Source organism: Balaenoptera ricei, unplaced genomic scaffold (assembly GCF_028023285.1).
Source record: "Balaenoptera ricei isolate mBalRic1 unplaced genomic scaffold, mBalRic1.hap2 scaffold_448, whole genome shotgun sequence".
Classification (NCBI taxonomy): domain Eukaryota; kingdom Metazoa; phylum Chordata; class Mammalia; order Artiodactyla; family Balaenopteridae; genus Balaenoptera; species Balaenoptera ricei.
Genome location: NW_026777643.1, coordinates 4880 through 20027, shown reverse-complemented (window position 1 = coordinate 20027; position 15148 = coordinate 4880). Strand labels below are relative to the sequence as shown.

At 46.6% G+C, this 15148-nt stretch overlaps 1 protein-coding gene and 1 pseudogene across 1 annotated transcript; one reads left to right on the top strand and one right to left on the bottom strand.

Annotated features, from left to right (window-relative positions):
• The first annotated feature begins 439 nt into the window (after positions 1-439).
• LOC132358882 (myosin-13-like) lies at positions 440-14162 on the top strand. The gene is made up of 11 exons (XM_059912143.1): positions 440-643; positions 5114-5257; positions 5341-5497; positions 7323-7350; positions 8156-8267; positions 9299-9391; positions 10808-10871; positions 10963-11061; positions 11166-11273; positions 13451-13512; positions 13851-14162. The coding sequence occupies exons 1-11, from the start codon at positions 440-442 to the stop codon at positions 14160-14162; spliced, it is 1383 nt and encodes a 460-aa protein (XP_059768126.1).
• LOC132358885 (UBX domain-containing protein 4-like) lies at positions 2165-3850 on the bottom strand (annotated as a pseudogene).
• Positions 14163-15148: the final 986 nt, after the last annotated feature.

Sequence of the window (15148 nt, the reverse complement as noted above, 5' to 3'; positions counted from 1 at the left end):
GTTCAAGTCATTACTTTTCACTGGGCTATCTGAACTTTCTACTAGGAATTATCAACATTCCAGTAATTCTTTTCAGACACCCTTAAGATTTGGGAATGACACCGAGATCATGAGGCTCAAATGTGATGTGTAATTAAGGAAGTATTTTCTGAGGCCTCCTTTATTAGGCTCAGCTTGTCTTCCTCTAATTGGTTTAGACTTCCACACCTGGAGCTGGACTAAGAGATGTCCCCTCAAACTTTTTTCTTGGAGTAAAATATCTCCTTTAGCTCACCCCCACTTGCCCACTCTAGGCCCCTATACCAGGTCCTGGATTCCTCAGAACGTAGGTTAATCCCAGGAACTTTTGAATCTGGCCCCCTGTCTGAATGGAAATAACAGGATGGAGCTCCCCAAAGTTCCAGATTCAGCAGCCCTGGTCTTCCCAGCCCCTGCAGTCATGAGCTCTGATGCAGAGATGGCCATTTTTGGAGAAGCAGCTCCCTACCTGTGGAAATCAGAGAAGGAGAGAATCGAGGCTCCAAATCGCCCATTTGATTCTAAGAAAGCTTGCTTTGCAGTGGATGATAAGGAATTTTATGTGAAAGGTATGATCCAGAGCAAGGAAAATGACAAAGTCACAGTCGAGACCCTCGACAACCGGGTAAGTGTTGATCTCAGATGTCCTTGCTAACATGGGCATCCCCCTTTGCCTTTGGAGTAGAATAGTAGAAATTGCATACTGGCCCATAGGAATCTGAAGATAGAACAAGACTCACATTGATCTACTCTGAGTGAAGTCGCAGGTAAAAACTGCCATGGCACATACCTTTCCTCTGGCTCTTTCCTTGGGCTTTGAGAGTTTTTATGATGTTTGCTTTGGAGAAAGGGGAAGGTGGTGGTGGAAGAGTTTGGACTGTTTAAGGGAGAGATTGATACAGATTGCTGCTGGATGGGCGAATATACCAAATAGAACTCTCTAGGCTGCAGAGTGACTTACAGAGGGAGCTCCAGAGGCAATGCCTAATTTAATGCAGAGAATTACAGAGCACAATTCAATTCAATCCTTACTGGACACACACCATGTCTAGGTCACAGTGTCTATCACTCTGCAAATATGAGCAAATCTCAGTCCCGCTTCCCCAAAGTTTATCATCTAGTGTAGGAATCAAGAGTACATGGTGGGTATGGGGACTTCCCTGGTGGCACAGAGGTTAAGAATCCGCCTGCCGATGCAGGGGACACGGGGTCAATCCCCGGTCCCAGAAGATCCCACATGCCGCGGAGCAACTAAGCCCGTGTGCCACAACTACTGAGCCTGCACTCTAGAGCCTACGAGCCACAACTACTCAGCCCGTGCACCACAACTACTGAAGCCCGTGTGCCTAAAGCCTGTGCTCTGCAACAAGAGAAGCCATGACAATGAGAAGACCGTGCACCGCAACGAAGAGTAGCCCCCACTCGCCACAACTAGAGAAAAGCCCGTGTGCAGTAAGGAAGACCCAACGCAGCCAAAAATAAATAAATAAAATAATTTTTTTAAAAAAGAGTACATGGTAGGTATGAATCGCAGTTCACAAATTCAAGCATACAAGACAGATGACGATGACGATGATGATGATGATGATTGTTATTATTAAACTTAACCTCTGGTGTCAGCTTCTTTTCACAGGGCCGGAAATAAATTTTCTGGAGTTACTACTGGGGTCTCCTCCCCAGAGCCATGCCACATTTTCAGTAATACCACATGGGGTGTCACTGCCCCCCTGAAGGATTGCTAAGAAACAAGCCCCAGTTTCTTTTCTTTTTTTTTTTTTTTTTTTGGAAAAGATTTTTTTATTCAGTGTTTAAGTAAGATTAAAAACTACAAGATTTTGCTTGCAGCTGATGAGCAAGAAGAGAAAAGTTAAACCCAAATTATCATCTGATTGGCTAGTTAAAACGCTCTGACTCAAGATCAAATTATTCAGTGACACACCAGTTACTTTGTGTGGGCTGAGGAGTTCTGGAGCAAAACAGCCCTAAACAAAACATATCATCTGAGAGCACAGGGCTAATGGGCATATGAAATACTAAACAAGAAAGCTGATAAAGGGAGGCTGTCGCAGACCTTTTGCTATTTTAGGCTTCTAGCAGTTGCTTACCATATACAAGGACCTAGCAGCCAGTTATTTTATCTCTTGACTTATCTGAGGTTAAACAACTTTAACCCACTAAGCAGGAATAAAGAGACACTTTGTAGATGAGTTGGAAAACATAAAGCAGTCCCACTTCTCCAGTAGAATTTTAGTTGAATTAAATCATAAGAGAAACAATGATTACTGCACATATTGTACTTGTCACACTGCATCTGTTGAGTAGAATTTCCATTCCAAGTGTTGTTTTCATCTTCACCATCGTCTTGAGTCCTCAATCTATATATCTTGCCCTCCTTTTTCAAGTCTTCCCCCCGTTTCTCCAGCACTCTTTTTCTGACTGGTTCCCTTTTTTCTGAGTTGCTAGAGGATGCAAGGTTTGAGGATTCCAATGATGCTGCTCTCACCGAGGTCTGTGCAGGAGGAGGATTACCAAATAAGAAGTTGCTAATCAATCTCCAGATGGCAAGGAATGGGTAAAGTACTGTCCCCAAGAATGTCCAAAAGTCGCCACTGGAAGAATGTACCATGGATGTAGTTGGTCTTCCTGCTGACAACAGTACCACTGAAGCACTTGGGGCAAGTTCCAAATCCAGTAATTTCTTTTTATAATCTTCTTTGGTAAATTCCCTCCTGGGAAACATTGTCGCTAATGAAAAATTACCGTAAGTGTTGCCAACAGTCTGTGCAGCAAACTGCCTTGCTGCTTCTAGAGGAGCATCAGAAGGGAACTGATTTGTGAAGGAAGAACCATCAGGAAGACGGAATTGAATTCTCGCAACACTGCTTCCTTCTGTTGCGGAAGAGTCTCTCTTGACTTCCATTTCTGCCTGTTTGGCCAGCAGGGCTGCAGCTTTAGCAGCTTCTACTTCTTCCTTTGTCTTTGCAAAACGAGCAGCTCTCTCTGCACGGTCCAGTGCAATCTTCTGTTTTATACGCTCTCGAGCTGCCCTATCTTCTGCCTTTTCTCTGTTCCTTTCCTCTAACACTCTTTTTGTTAATTCTTCTTCTTGCTTTCTTTTATAATCCAACATTTCTTTTCCAGTTTTCCTCCTCTCAATTTCCTCCTTAATCTCTCTCTGTTCTTCCTCTTTCCTTTTCTCTTCTCTCTTTTCTTCAAGTTTTTTGGTTAGTCTTTCCACTCTGACGGTGAGCTCCTCTGTAGGTCTCTGATTTGAACATCCACCAGGCTCTGGAGACACAGTGGCCTGGCCTGAAATTTCTCCTCCTGTTGCAGAATCTGACTTTGTATCAGAAGTGGGTGGTGTCTCACAGAGCTCTACATTTCTGGACTGACAGTTTTCAGAAGTGTTGTTCTGATCAAATGAGGTGGATGGAGTAGAGACTGAACTTTCTCACTGGCCACTATTTGCCACTGATATTTCACCTTTTAACGAGTGCATCTGCCGGACTTTGTGGATTCTGCTAACAAGTTCATCTGCAGGAACACCTCCTGCTATTACTTCCAAGGGAATTCCACTGTCTCCAATAAAGAAACTGGATGGAACACACACTACAGGATAGATCTGTGAAAACTGTAGGCAGGCTTCACTTTTGGTATCGATTTTCACAGCAACAAAACTGTTGGAAGATGCTTCTGTCACTTTCTCATCTTCCCAACTTGCAGCCATCCGTGTAGCCTGTTCATCATCACCTGCCACGAACACCACGCAGACCGCGCCGCTCCTCTTGGCCGACGCGATGGCGGCCGGAATGGCGCCCCGGAACCACAGCATCGCTGCCCTCGGGCACAGGCGCTCGCTCGGCGTGTTGCCGCCTCGGTCCCGGAGCCGGCCCCGCCTTCTCTGTCTTTGGGCCCCCGCGGACCGCCTCCGGCTCCGCACCGGCGCGCGGGCCCATCAGTGGCTCCCAGGACGCATGAAGCACGCAGGCCGCGGCGCGCCCCGCGACGCATGACGCCACGCGTCGCCATTGGCAGCGCGCCCCCGTCCTTTGTCTCGTTGGCAAGTCGGTGCGTGCGGGAGCCCGGGAGACCGCAGGCCCTGCAGTCCCAGAAGTGGAAGGAGCGCCCCAGTTTCTGAACCTTCAGGACACACAGATTTTTCCATCTTCCTTATGCTATTTTGGATGTCCCTCTCTCTCTAGTTTAGGGCGGTGGGGCAGAAGGGCTTCCTTTCCTCAAGAGATTTGGTCTATATCAACAAATCTCCTCCCTTTTATCTTTTTGGTAAAACCCTCAAAGCTCTTCTGAGGATTCGGGCTTTTGGAAAACAAACGCTAGAAAGGCTTACAGGCTCTCTCGCTTTTATGCCCTATTTTCTACCTTTCCTGAGTAATGGAGTGCCAGTTGTATGCTTAAAGGGGAGGGAAAACAGAGAGGGGAAAATTAGGTAATAGTCTCAAAATACTGTTCAGGCATGGACCATGCTTCAAGTCCAAATGTTTTAACTATTAGGGCAGCGGTGCAAGGAATTCTGGAAGCCTTGAAAAGACAGGGGAGAGCAGAAACAGGTCATGGAAGAGGTGGCACTTCAGAAGAGCTTTGAAGGTTGCTAGATGTAATTTCAATGTAGATATATTCCAGACAAAGGGACCCACATGAGCAGAGGTATTGAGGTGGAGATTTACAGAATACACTGGAAGAGTTTTTTCCAATCTTCCAAGCTTGATCTCATTGCAGCACTCATAGCAAATGGGGTAAACAGAGGCAAGCTGCTGTGGCCTTGGCCATCCTGAGTTCCACCTGGCCACCCTGAGGCTGAAGGGCTCTATAACTTTGCACACCTGTAACCCTCTTCTGGCACACAGAATAGCATGCTGACTTGGGGGCATCAGACCAGAATTGGTTATACAGTTTGACCAGTCTTAGATTTATCAAGAACAGTTATTTACAGATCATCTCTGGACACAGAAATGATCCATAAAGTTAACCACGGTAATGGGGTAATCTCACCACAATATCTCACCATTTTCACCCCACTGGTAGGTCACCACATCGGCTCTCCCACTCATCATGTGATTTTCCTCTCAATATCCAGACACTCACTCTGAACAGTGACCAAGTCTTCCCCATGAACCCTCCCAAATTTGACAAGATCGAGGACATGGCCATGATGACCCACCTACACGAGCCAGGAGTGCTGTACAACCTCAAAGAGCGTTACGCAGCCTGGATGATCTACACGAGTACCCTTCAACCTCTCTTTATTCCATTTCCTTCTCTTAGTAAAGTCAAGATCCATAGGTTGAATTTTGATTTTCTCAGACCTACTCAGGCCTCTTCTGTGTCACCGTCAACCCCTACCAGTGGCTGCTGGTGTACAACCCTGAGGTGGTGACGGCCTACAGAGGCAAAAAGCACCAGGAGGCCCCGCCCCGCATCTTCTCCATCTCTGACAACGCCTATCAGTTCATGATGACTGGTGAGTAATTTCTTTAATCCATATTTTAAAAAATAGTTTTAGTGAAGTATTCAAGTCCTTTAACTGCACTGGTTCTTAGTTAATTACTCGAGCCCTTCACAGGCTTTGGTCATCCAAACGGTGCAATGACCAAAGTGACCTCAGTACATTCAGAGGATGTCAGGATGGAAAGCCAGGGGCGCAGTATCTTCCATTACCAGTCACGGTTCTTAAGCCAGAGCTTGGGACTGAAGCCACACTAAGTACATGCTTCTCTGGGGGTGGATGTGAAGCACAAGGAGATGCGCTGCCCCCAACTCCAAAGAAACCCCCAACAGGAGCACACTTGGAAGAGAGACTATATTAGTAGCCACTTAGGAATGCAAAGTTGGAGAAATGGGCACAGCAACTTCCCTTCACCTGTTTTCTCAGGCTCCCTCTTTCTCCTCCTTAAATTTCCAGAATAGCAGATGAAATAGCAGAGATGTGGTAATACTGTCACCCTTGTCATGCCTAACATCACTTCGGTCTGTTCCACTTTCACCTGATTTGACTTGGTGCAGAGAGAAGAAGTAGAAGCAAGCATCTGAGATCTGAAGATGCTTAAAAGTCATCCAGGACAATGTTGCCCAAACTTCAGCCATTCCAATGTCACATTCGCAATCCTGGCCATTTCTGCATATTTAAAATCTTTCCTTATAGTGACTGAAGTTCCGTCCATTTCAAAAAGGAAGAATAGGGAATTCCCTGGCGGTCCAATGGTTAAGACTCTGTGCTTCCACTGCAGGGGACACGGATTCGATACCTGGTCAGGGAACTAAGATCCCACATGCCACGTGGCGTGGCCAAAAATAAAAACAAAATAGGAACCGAACAAATCTGCCCTTTGATCTGGAGGAAAACTATTTTTTAAAAAAAGGAAGAATAATATCACTATTAGTATTAGTTTCTTAGGACTGCCGTAACCAAGTACTACACACTGGGTGGCCTAAGCAACAGAAATGCATTGTGTCACAGCTCTGGAGCCTGGAAGTCTGAGATCAAGGTGTCAGCAGGGTTGGTTCCCTCTGAGGGCCGAGAGGGAGAATGTGGTCCAGGCCACTCTCCCAGCTTCCGGTGGTTTGCTGGCCATCCTTGCCATCCCTTGGCTTATAGAATCATCACCTTGATCTGCACTTTCATCTTCACATTGTGTTCTCATCTGTCTCCAAATTTCTCTTTTTATAAGGACACCAGTCATATTGGATTAGGGGCCCACCTACTCCAGTATGACCTCATCTTCACTAATTACATCTGCAATGACCCTATTTCCAAATAAGGTCACATTTTGAGGTACTGGGGGTTAGTTAGGGCCTCAACATATTAGTTTGTTGGGGGGAACACAATTCAACCTATAACACTCTTGTAAATGGAAAACCACGGTCACTGTCCACAAGTAGAAAGTAAAGGTGAAAGAAAAAGGCAATGACAACAAATCAGTGTCCATAAATTCTAATTAGAAGCTGTGGTTTCTTTCAAGTTCTAAGTCTGAGACTTGCTCTCTTTTTTGAAAAGGGAGATAAGAAAGCGCTATTGAGGAGGTAAAGATCTGTGAACACGAATAACTTCCACACTGTGGGACTCACTGTTCACTTCCCATGCTGCCCACGTTACACATCCAGCATTTGGGAAATCTGCACAAATTGTCTCCAAGAAGATTCGACATGCCCAAATCATCACACCACTAGTTAATGGCAAATCCAGAACTAGAACTCATGGGCTCTGTCTACCCCCAATGTTGCCTGATTTGTATATCCTGCCTGTATGTTGTTTATTTATTCTGTCCTGCTTCCTTCTGCATTTCTAGATCGAGACAACCAGTCCGTCCTCATCGCGTCAGTAACCTGTGTTGTTGCCATGATGACTTGGAAGGGGCTGTCCATTCCTTCTGCTCTCCTTTAGCTCACTTACTTTTTTAAAAAAATTTATTTTATTGAAGTATACTTGATTTACAATGTTGTATTAATGTCTGCTGTACAGCAAAGTGATTCAGTTATACATATATATTCCTTTTCATATTCTTTTCCATTTTGTTTTATCACAAGGTATTGAATATAGTTCCCTGTGCAATGCAGTAGGACCTTGTTGGTTATGCATTCTATATCTAATAGTTTGCATCTACTCATCCCAAACTCTCAATCCATTTGTCCTCCATTCCCCCTTTCCTTGGTCCCCTTGGCAATTACAAGTCTGTTCTCTATGTCTGTGTATCTCACTTTATTTTATTTTATTTTACTTTATTATATTTTATTTATTTTTGGGTGTGTCGGGTCTTAGTTGCAGCACTCGGGATCTTTTGTTGGGGCGCGTGGGCTCTTTGCTGTGGTGTACAGGCTTCTCTCTAGTTGTGGCGGGCGGGTTTTCTCTTCTCTAGTTGTGGCACGCAGGCTCCAGAGTGCGTGGGCTCTGTAGTTGTGGCACGCAGGCACCAGAGCACGTGGGCTCTGTAGTTTGTGGCACGTGGGCTCTAATTGAGGTGCGCAAGCTCAGTAGTTATGGCGTGCGGGCTCGGTTGCCCCGCGGCATGTGGGATCTTATTTCCCTGACCAGGGATTGAACCCGCGTCCCTTGCATTGCAAGGCGGGTTCTTTACCACTGGACCACCAGGGAAGTCCCTCTCACTTACTTTTAAATCAACAGCGGAGAATCCGGGGCTGGGAAGACAGTGAACACCAAGCGTGTGATCCAGCACTTTGCAGCAATTGCGGTCACTGGGGAGAAGAGGAAGGAGCAGCGGCCGGGCAAGATGCAGGTGAGCAGCTTCCTGCACCTGGAAGGCTTGCTGGAATGAGTATAACTGAAACCCCAGGTGAGCCCCAAGTGTCTGCAGGGCTTTGTGCACAGCACGAGGTCCTGCCCCAGGGGGTGTTTACGGGGCAAGGCAGGAAATGGCTCCACCTTGTGGACTCGGGCTCTAGCACCAGCTCCATCAGCAACAGCCGAGTGACCTTGAACAACTCCACATCCTCCTTTGGAGAAGGAATGGTTTAGGCCAGTGGTTCTCAAACTGGAGTGCACGTCAGAATCACCAGGAGGGTTCGTTAACAACGGATTGCTGGTCCCCAGGCCCAGAATTTCTGACTGAAATTCCTGTCTCACATTCAAAATCCTGGCATGTTGCATTTCTGTCATGTTCCCATTGTTCATGCCCTGTCCAGGGATCACACTTTGAGAACCACTGGGCTGGACAGTAGTTTCCAAACAGCTCTGAAGTCAGAAAGGCAAGCAATCATGTGGGGAAGGGGGAAAGGTGAAAACTCTGCTTTCTATAAGTGGATTTCTACGTAATAATTCTCACAAAATATTTTATGCAACTTAAACATTTTTTTTGAGAACCACTGTTTCTATCATATGGGTCACTTTCATTGCTCACAGTCTGTTTCTACTTCTGAACCCGAATATCTGTATAAATGGGTCCTGGTGCATGCAGGAACAGAGGTCTATATTTTACAAATCCATAATTTATGATAAAATGTTATCAGAGAAGAAAGGCCTTCTGGGAGATTGAGAGGTAGCGGGTAGGGCTCCAACCTGGAATCTGGTGTGGCCAGAAGCCACTTTGATGCTGTGCTAAGACTCCTTCTACGATGGGACCTTGAAGCCTCCTTGGGTGGGGTGGGGATGGGCCTGTGGGTACTCAGCACAACTGTACCTGCCACCAGCCTGAGCTGGGCGACATCTCTCCCTGGGACCTTCCCAGAGCATCCACACTTTTGAGTCACTGGGAAGTTACTTCGGAAGACGTCCAAAGTCCTCTCTTTTCCTCTTCTCACTTATTATTAGGGAACCCTGGAAGACCAGATCATCCAGGCCAACCCCCTCCTGGAGGCCTTTGGAAATGTCAAGACCGTGAGGAATGACAACTCCTTGAGATTCGTTAAGACTCAGTCCAATTGTCAATGACCCCCAGAAAGAAAACCCTCTCCTCCAATGCTGAATATGAAAAATGGCCACATAAACTAGGATATACCTGGCCTTAGTCTACCCCCAAGCGCTTCAGATCAAGCTGCCCAACCGGGATATTCTGATAACCCTTCAAAGAACATTTTGTCTTATTCCCAGCCGAAGGAAGATTTAGCTGTCCTTCCCTAACTAATCAGCATCACCTCAGAGCCTCCTGAAGTCACAAGGATTCAAGATTCAAATTCCACAAGTACAAAATGACTTCTCTATGCTAAAATTGGTCTCTTCAGGTGGAAGCATTTTAAAATACATAAGTCCATTGAACAGTATCCACTGACTTATTAGCCATGAAAACCTTAGTGTGAAGTTAGTTAGCAGATCTGACCTTCTCCAAGTCAGGAGGTGCTGGGAGGAGGGAAAACCTGGTGGAGGCAGCAGAGCTCAAAAATTGGGAAGAAGTTGATACTGAAGATACTGAAGGATATGTCCCATCCTTCAATGTTTCACTTAGGATTAGCTCAACCAAAGAGGCATTTACTTCCGACACTGGCAAATAAACAAGTATCCAGTCTCCTATCTAATTTCACTGGCCAGTAGAGCAAGTACCCAGAGGCACTTGCATTCAGCAGCTAGAACTCCTGAAGAGCGAACACATAATTCACATAAACCTACACTGGTCCTTCATTAACTCTTCTTAGGCTTCATTCAGAGAATACTGAGAATACTACTGAGTATGTACTACATTCCAGGGTCTGTGGGTGAACAGGCAAGGCAATATTTTTGCCCTCCAATTGGCTCACAGAGTGGTAGCGACCAATTAAGCAGATGATGTAAGAAGGGAGTATACACACACACATATATACTATATATAATTTCACCCCTCACTCCCCAAGATTGGGGGAACCCAAGTGCTGAGTGGGTCTTTGGGGAGCCAGGAGGCCTGGCCTGGGGGCTAGGTTTGCATGTAGTAAGTAGTAAGGAAAACTGAGGCAAGAAATCTCAGAAGTAACATCCAGAGGCAAAAAAGAAGTCAGATAGTCCAACCAGGTTATCAGTTCAGAGGTGTTACAAAGAGTTTGAGCAGGATAAAGACCAAGGAGACAGTCAGGTGTGAGGTGGTCCCAAACAGAGACTTGAGAGGGAGCCTGCAGGCATCCCCAGAGCTGTGGGAACAGGGCCAGGTGCTTTGGGCAGAGCTACCTGAGTCTTGGCTGAGCCGGCGTGGGGACCAGATGCCAAGCAAACAGAGAGGAGGAAGGTCCTCATGCTTCTGGCATCACCTCCTCCGTGAGCCTACACAGCCCACCCATCCTCAGTAGTACCTAACAGAAGCTGGCTACAGTACCATAGAAAGAAAATAACTGTGTTTTTCAATCTGTCTTTGGACAGGGGACGTTCATTCGCATTCACTTTGGAGCCACAGGAAAGCTGGTGTCAGCGGACATTGAAACCTGTGAGTCCAAACACTCTATCTGGCACCTTGGCTTTGGCCACAGAGGCATCTCCTGGGGACCCTAAAATCACATCGTTTTTTGTTATCTTAGATCTCTTAGAAAAATCCAGGGTGGCATTTCAGTTATCCCGTGAGAGAGGCTATTATATTTTTTACCAAATCATGTCAAACAAGAAGCCGGAACTTATGGGTAAGTTCCTTGGTTATCATTCTCATCTTCCAAATCGATCACATTGGAAAAAAACTCAGAGTCAGTTGTGCATAAGATGCTAAAGGGATCCTTCTGCTTCACAGACCTGCTTCTCATTTCAACCAACCCCTTTGACTTCCCCTTTGTGAGCCAAGGAGAGGTCACCGTGGCCAGTATTGATGACAGTGAGGAACTGTTGGCCACTGATGTAAGTATTTTGTGTGTTTATTTACTTACGTAAGGAATTGTTGAATTTATGAACTGAGAGGTACCCATGATCTCAGGAGGAAGCTGGGATGCAGGGATGCTCAGTGATTAGACCCAAGAGCTCAGAGAATTAGTACAGATCACACCCCTCCCCCACTTGGTTCCATTTCAGAAGATTCCAGGAAATGGGAATACAGAAAGTTCTCCAAAATAGGCCTTCAGTTCCATTCTCCAGCTTTTTAGAGTAAATGTTTGCATGGATAAGGTCTTTAAAGTTTTTGTTGGAAGTTTTCAGGGTACAAAACCATCTACATGGTTCTTTTAAGAAAATCTAGAAAATACAGAAAAGTCTAAAGCAGGAGAAAAACAGTCCCGCTCTGCAGCAGCCGTTCCATTCCTCCGGTTACCTGCCACCTCCGGCTCACAGTAGGCACCCACCTCCTCAATACACCTGTCAGGCCTCTGGCCTTTAGCTTTGGGGAGTATCTCCAGGGTCAATAACCGTAATATTAACTAAGTGCATTGAGCACTCACGCATGCTAGGAACTGAGAAGAGAGCTTTGCCTCAACAAAACCTCTGGGATCAGCACCACTGCTACCCCCGTTTCATAAAGGTAGAAGCTGAGTCTTAGAAAAATAACACACGATTTGCACGAAGACAGTTTGTAAACGACGGTCTGAACCCAGATTTGCCCAACCCCAGAACTTGCATTTTTAACCCTAACCCTAACCCTAACCCCTAACCCTAACCCCTAACCCTAAACCCTAAACCCTAACCCTAAACCCTAAACCCTAAACCCTAACCCTAAACCCTAACCCTAACCCTAAACCCTAACCCTAACAACCCTAACCTTAACCCTAACCCGAACCCTAACCCTAACCCTCTAACCCTAACCCTAACCCTAAACCCTAACCCTAACAATCCTAACCTTAACACTAACCCGAACCCTAACCCTAACCCTCTAACCCTAACCCTAACCCTAAACCCTAAACCCTAACCCTAACCCTAAACCCTAAACCCTAACCCTAAACCCTAACCCCTAAACCTAACCCTAACGACCCTGACCCTGACCCTGACCCTGGCCCTGGCCCTAACCCTAACCCTAACCTCATAGTGTTGCTGACCCTTCCATTGATATAATTGTATGTAATTGAACTTATTCAATATATCTATTAAACATCTGCCCTCTGCCCAACACCCTCCCAGGTGTTGGAAATGCAATGAAAATACTCCATGAGGTGCGCACCTGGTGGGCACATTGTTAACAAAAGGCTTTTACATTTTCACCAGTAGTTTCTCCTTAAGGTCATCACTTGCCAATTAATGACCATGCTGTTTAGGAAGCTCATTAAACACCCAGGAGTCACGGTTCCCTGCAGGCTCTCCCGTTCTCCCTCGGGCACTCTTCCACCCTCTCTAGGTTTCAGTTTCCAGGAACTCGAGCCTATTGAGAGAGTGCGGAAATAGCTAATCTGGTTTTTGGATGATAGACCATAAACCAGATTTAAAGAAAAATATGTCATTGCTGGTTTTCATTCAAACAGACAGGTATAATGAAGGAAGGAACCCCTCTGGCCCTCCAGGAGTTGCCTGGGAACCTAGTCTGCGAAATACTTATACATCAAGAGATGGCTCTGAGCTGGAATTCTACAAAAGAAGAGTAGAGCAACCCAGTACAGCTTTATACCCCCTCAGCCGCAGGAGGAGAATGGCTGCAGGCTACTGAAAGCCAGCAGCATTGACAAATTAACTCCCGCCAGCCTTTGCCAAACTACAGTGGTACCTCTGAGTTCTCTGTTTCCTTCTCTATTCTGACTCTTTTCTCAATAAATCCACATTTCTTAATATAGTGTCACAGTGGAAGCAAAACAGACCTTCAATTTTCAGACCTCAATTTATAAAGCAAAGGTTCTAGGGGTTTTGTTTTTAAATTAAAGGACCACATAATTTGAAAATTGTACAGGTTCTAATTCTTCAGTTCCAAGACACCAAACACACTGCATGCGGTCCCCATGGAAAGGCCCCTCTCAGCAGAAGTGCCACCGATTCCACAATGAAAGGGCAGCAAGGTGCCCTTCTCCCTTCTCTGCTGCCTGAATGGCCCCCATGTTTTTCAATCCATGCCCCCTGGCAAGTTTCTAAGGTGAAATTCTGAGACCCTTCCCTTTCCCATCCCAGCAGGTGTCCAAGGGCCGGCCCGGGCTGGAGACGTGCAGGAAGCAGAGCTGGGCCAGCTGGCCAGAGTGGGGTTTGGGGGTTCTCAGCAGGAGAAATCACCATGCAGGATAAATCCCTTGGCCTTGCCATAAGCCAAGGGCAAGTCTCTCAGGGCTACGGGCCCTCTCAGGTTCTCCTTGCAGATACCTCGCATGGGGCACTTGGCTACTTGGGAAAACCGCGCGGGAGCGAGCTTTACACAAGCAGATGTTTTGTAAAATTGAACAGGGTAGGCTCGGGCCTGTCCTCAAAGCCTCTACTCAAAGGCGAGCCCTTCCTGCGGCCGCCAGGTTAGGGGGCTCCGCGACTGTGCCGAACAGCTCTGGTGTGAGTCGTGGTTCCCTCCTCCACCCACCCCCACGAGCCCCCGTCCCCTTACCTGCGGCCCGCGGCCCTCCGCTCTGCGCTCGGATGCCGCTGGGGTGCCAGGGACCCACGGGAGGGGTCGTTCCCGGCCGGCGCCGCGTCCACGCGGCACAGCACGGTCTCGGCACTCCGGGCACGGGCGCCTGGGGCCGGGCGTCCCCTCTCCTGTGAGCGCGAGGCAGGAAGCGGCGCCCCTGCGAGGCCGCTAGCGATGCCCCGGTGCGCGGGCCCCTGCGGCGCGGAGACCGCTCCAGGCTGGACTCAGCGAGGCCAAGGCCGCCAGGACGAGCGCTTGCCGGGACCCGGCTAGGGCGGCGGAGCTGCAGGCCCCCGCAAACAACCCAGTTTTTTAAATGGAAAAAGGACTTGAAAAGACCCTTCTCCAGATAAGACATACAAATGGTCAACAAACACCTGAAGAGATGTTAAACATCGTTAGTCACGATGGAAATGCACATTAATACCACAACGCCGTACCCCTCCACAAACACTAGAAGGCCTATAATCAAGAGAATTAAAAATAACAAATTTTGGCAAAAATGTAGAGACATTGATACAGAGTTTCCCATGGGGAAAATGAATCGGTCCAGGAGATGGATGGTGAGAATATTTGTACAACAATGTGAATGTAGTTAATGCCACAGAACTGTATACTCAAAATGGTTTAAATGGTAAATGTTACTTTTAATCACAATGAAAAGAATGAATGAAGCACTGATGATACATGTTAGAACATAGATGAACACTGAAAACATTCTAAGTCAAAGAGCTCATGCAGAAAAGGTCACCCAGGTCATACTTAGCTCGTGTGTTTTAAATCCATAAAGGTTTTGAAAATGAGGGAAAGTCTCAGTAATGGTTTCAGAAAAAGAAAACTGGATCAGAATGGGAAAAGACATTTCCATAGAGTTGCGGAGATGGTGAATGTTGAAGTGGGCCCGTGGATAGGATTATAAGGTAGAACCATAAAATTTCGTCTTTGGGTCTTTATGTTCTGGTTCCCTGGGAGAGGACTCCAGTATTGCATAAAACACACTGGAGTAGTTTATGTGAGGTGGTGTATTTTGTACTGCTACTTATAGTTTTTTTATACACTTGAAATTACTGGGGAGTACATTACTTTTCAAAAGAACCAGGTCAAAACCATGCCCAAAAAAAGCAGAGAAGACATCCAACTTCATAATAGAGGCCAAGCCTTAACCAGATGCGGTTCACCTAAAGTGGTGACGCTCATCATTCTTGTAGGGTCCACGCGTTATTAACAGGCACCATGGGAAGGTTATATTAGGAGCCACT

What these genes read in the sequence shown, in the direction of transcription:
- LOC132358882 (XM_059912143.1), top strand. Translation starts at nt 440, where the DNA reads ATGAGCTCTGATGCAGAGATGGCCATTTTTGGAGAAGCAGCTCCCTAC. An exon ending in AGCGGCCGGGCAAGATGCAG is followed by an intron (nt 8,268 to 9,298) that starts GTGAGCAGCTTC and finishes ACTTATTATTAG; the next exon opens with GGAACCCTGGAAGACCAGAT. An exon ending in ATGACAACTCCTTGAGATTC is followed by an intron (nt 9,392 to 10,807) that starts GTTAAGACTCAG and finishes GTCTTTGGACAG; the next exon opens with GGGACGTTCATTCGCATTCA.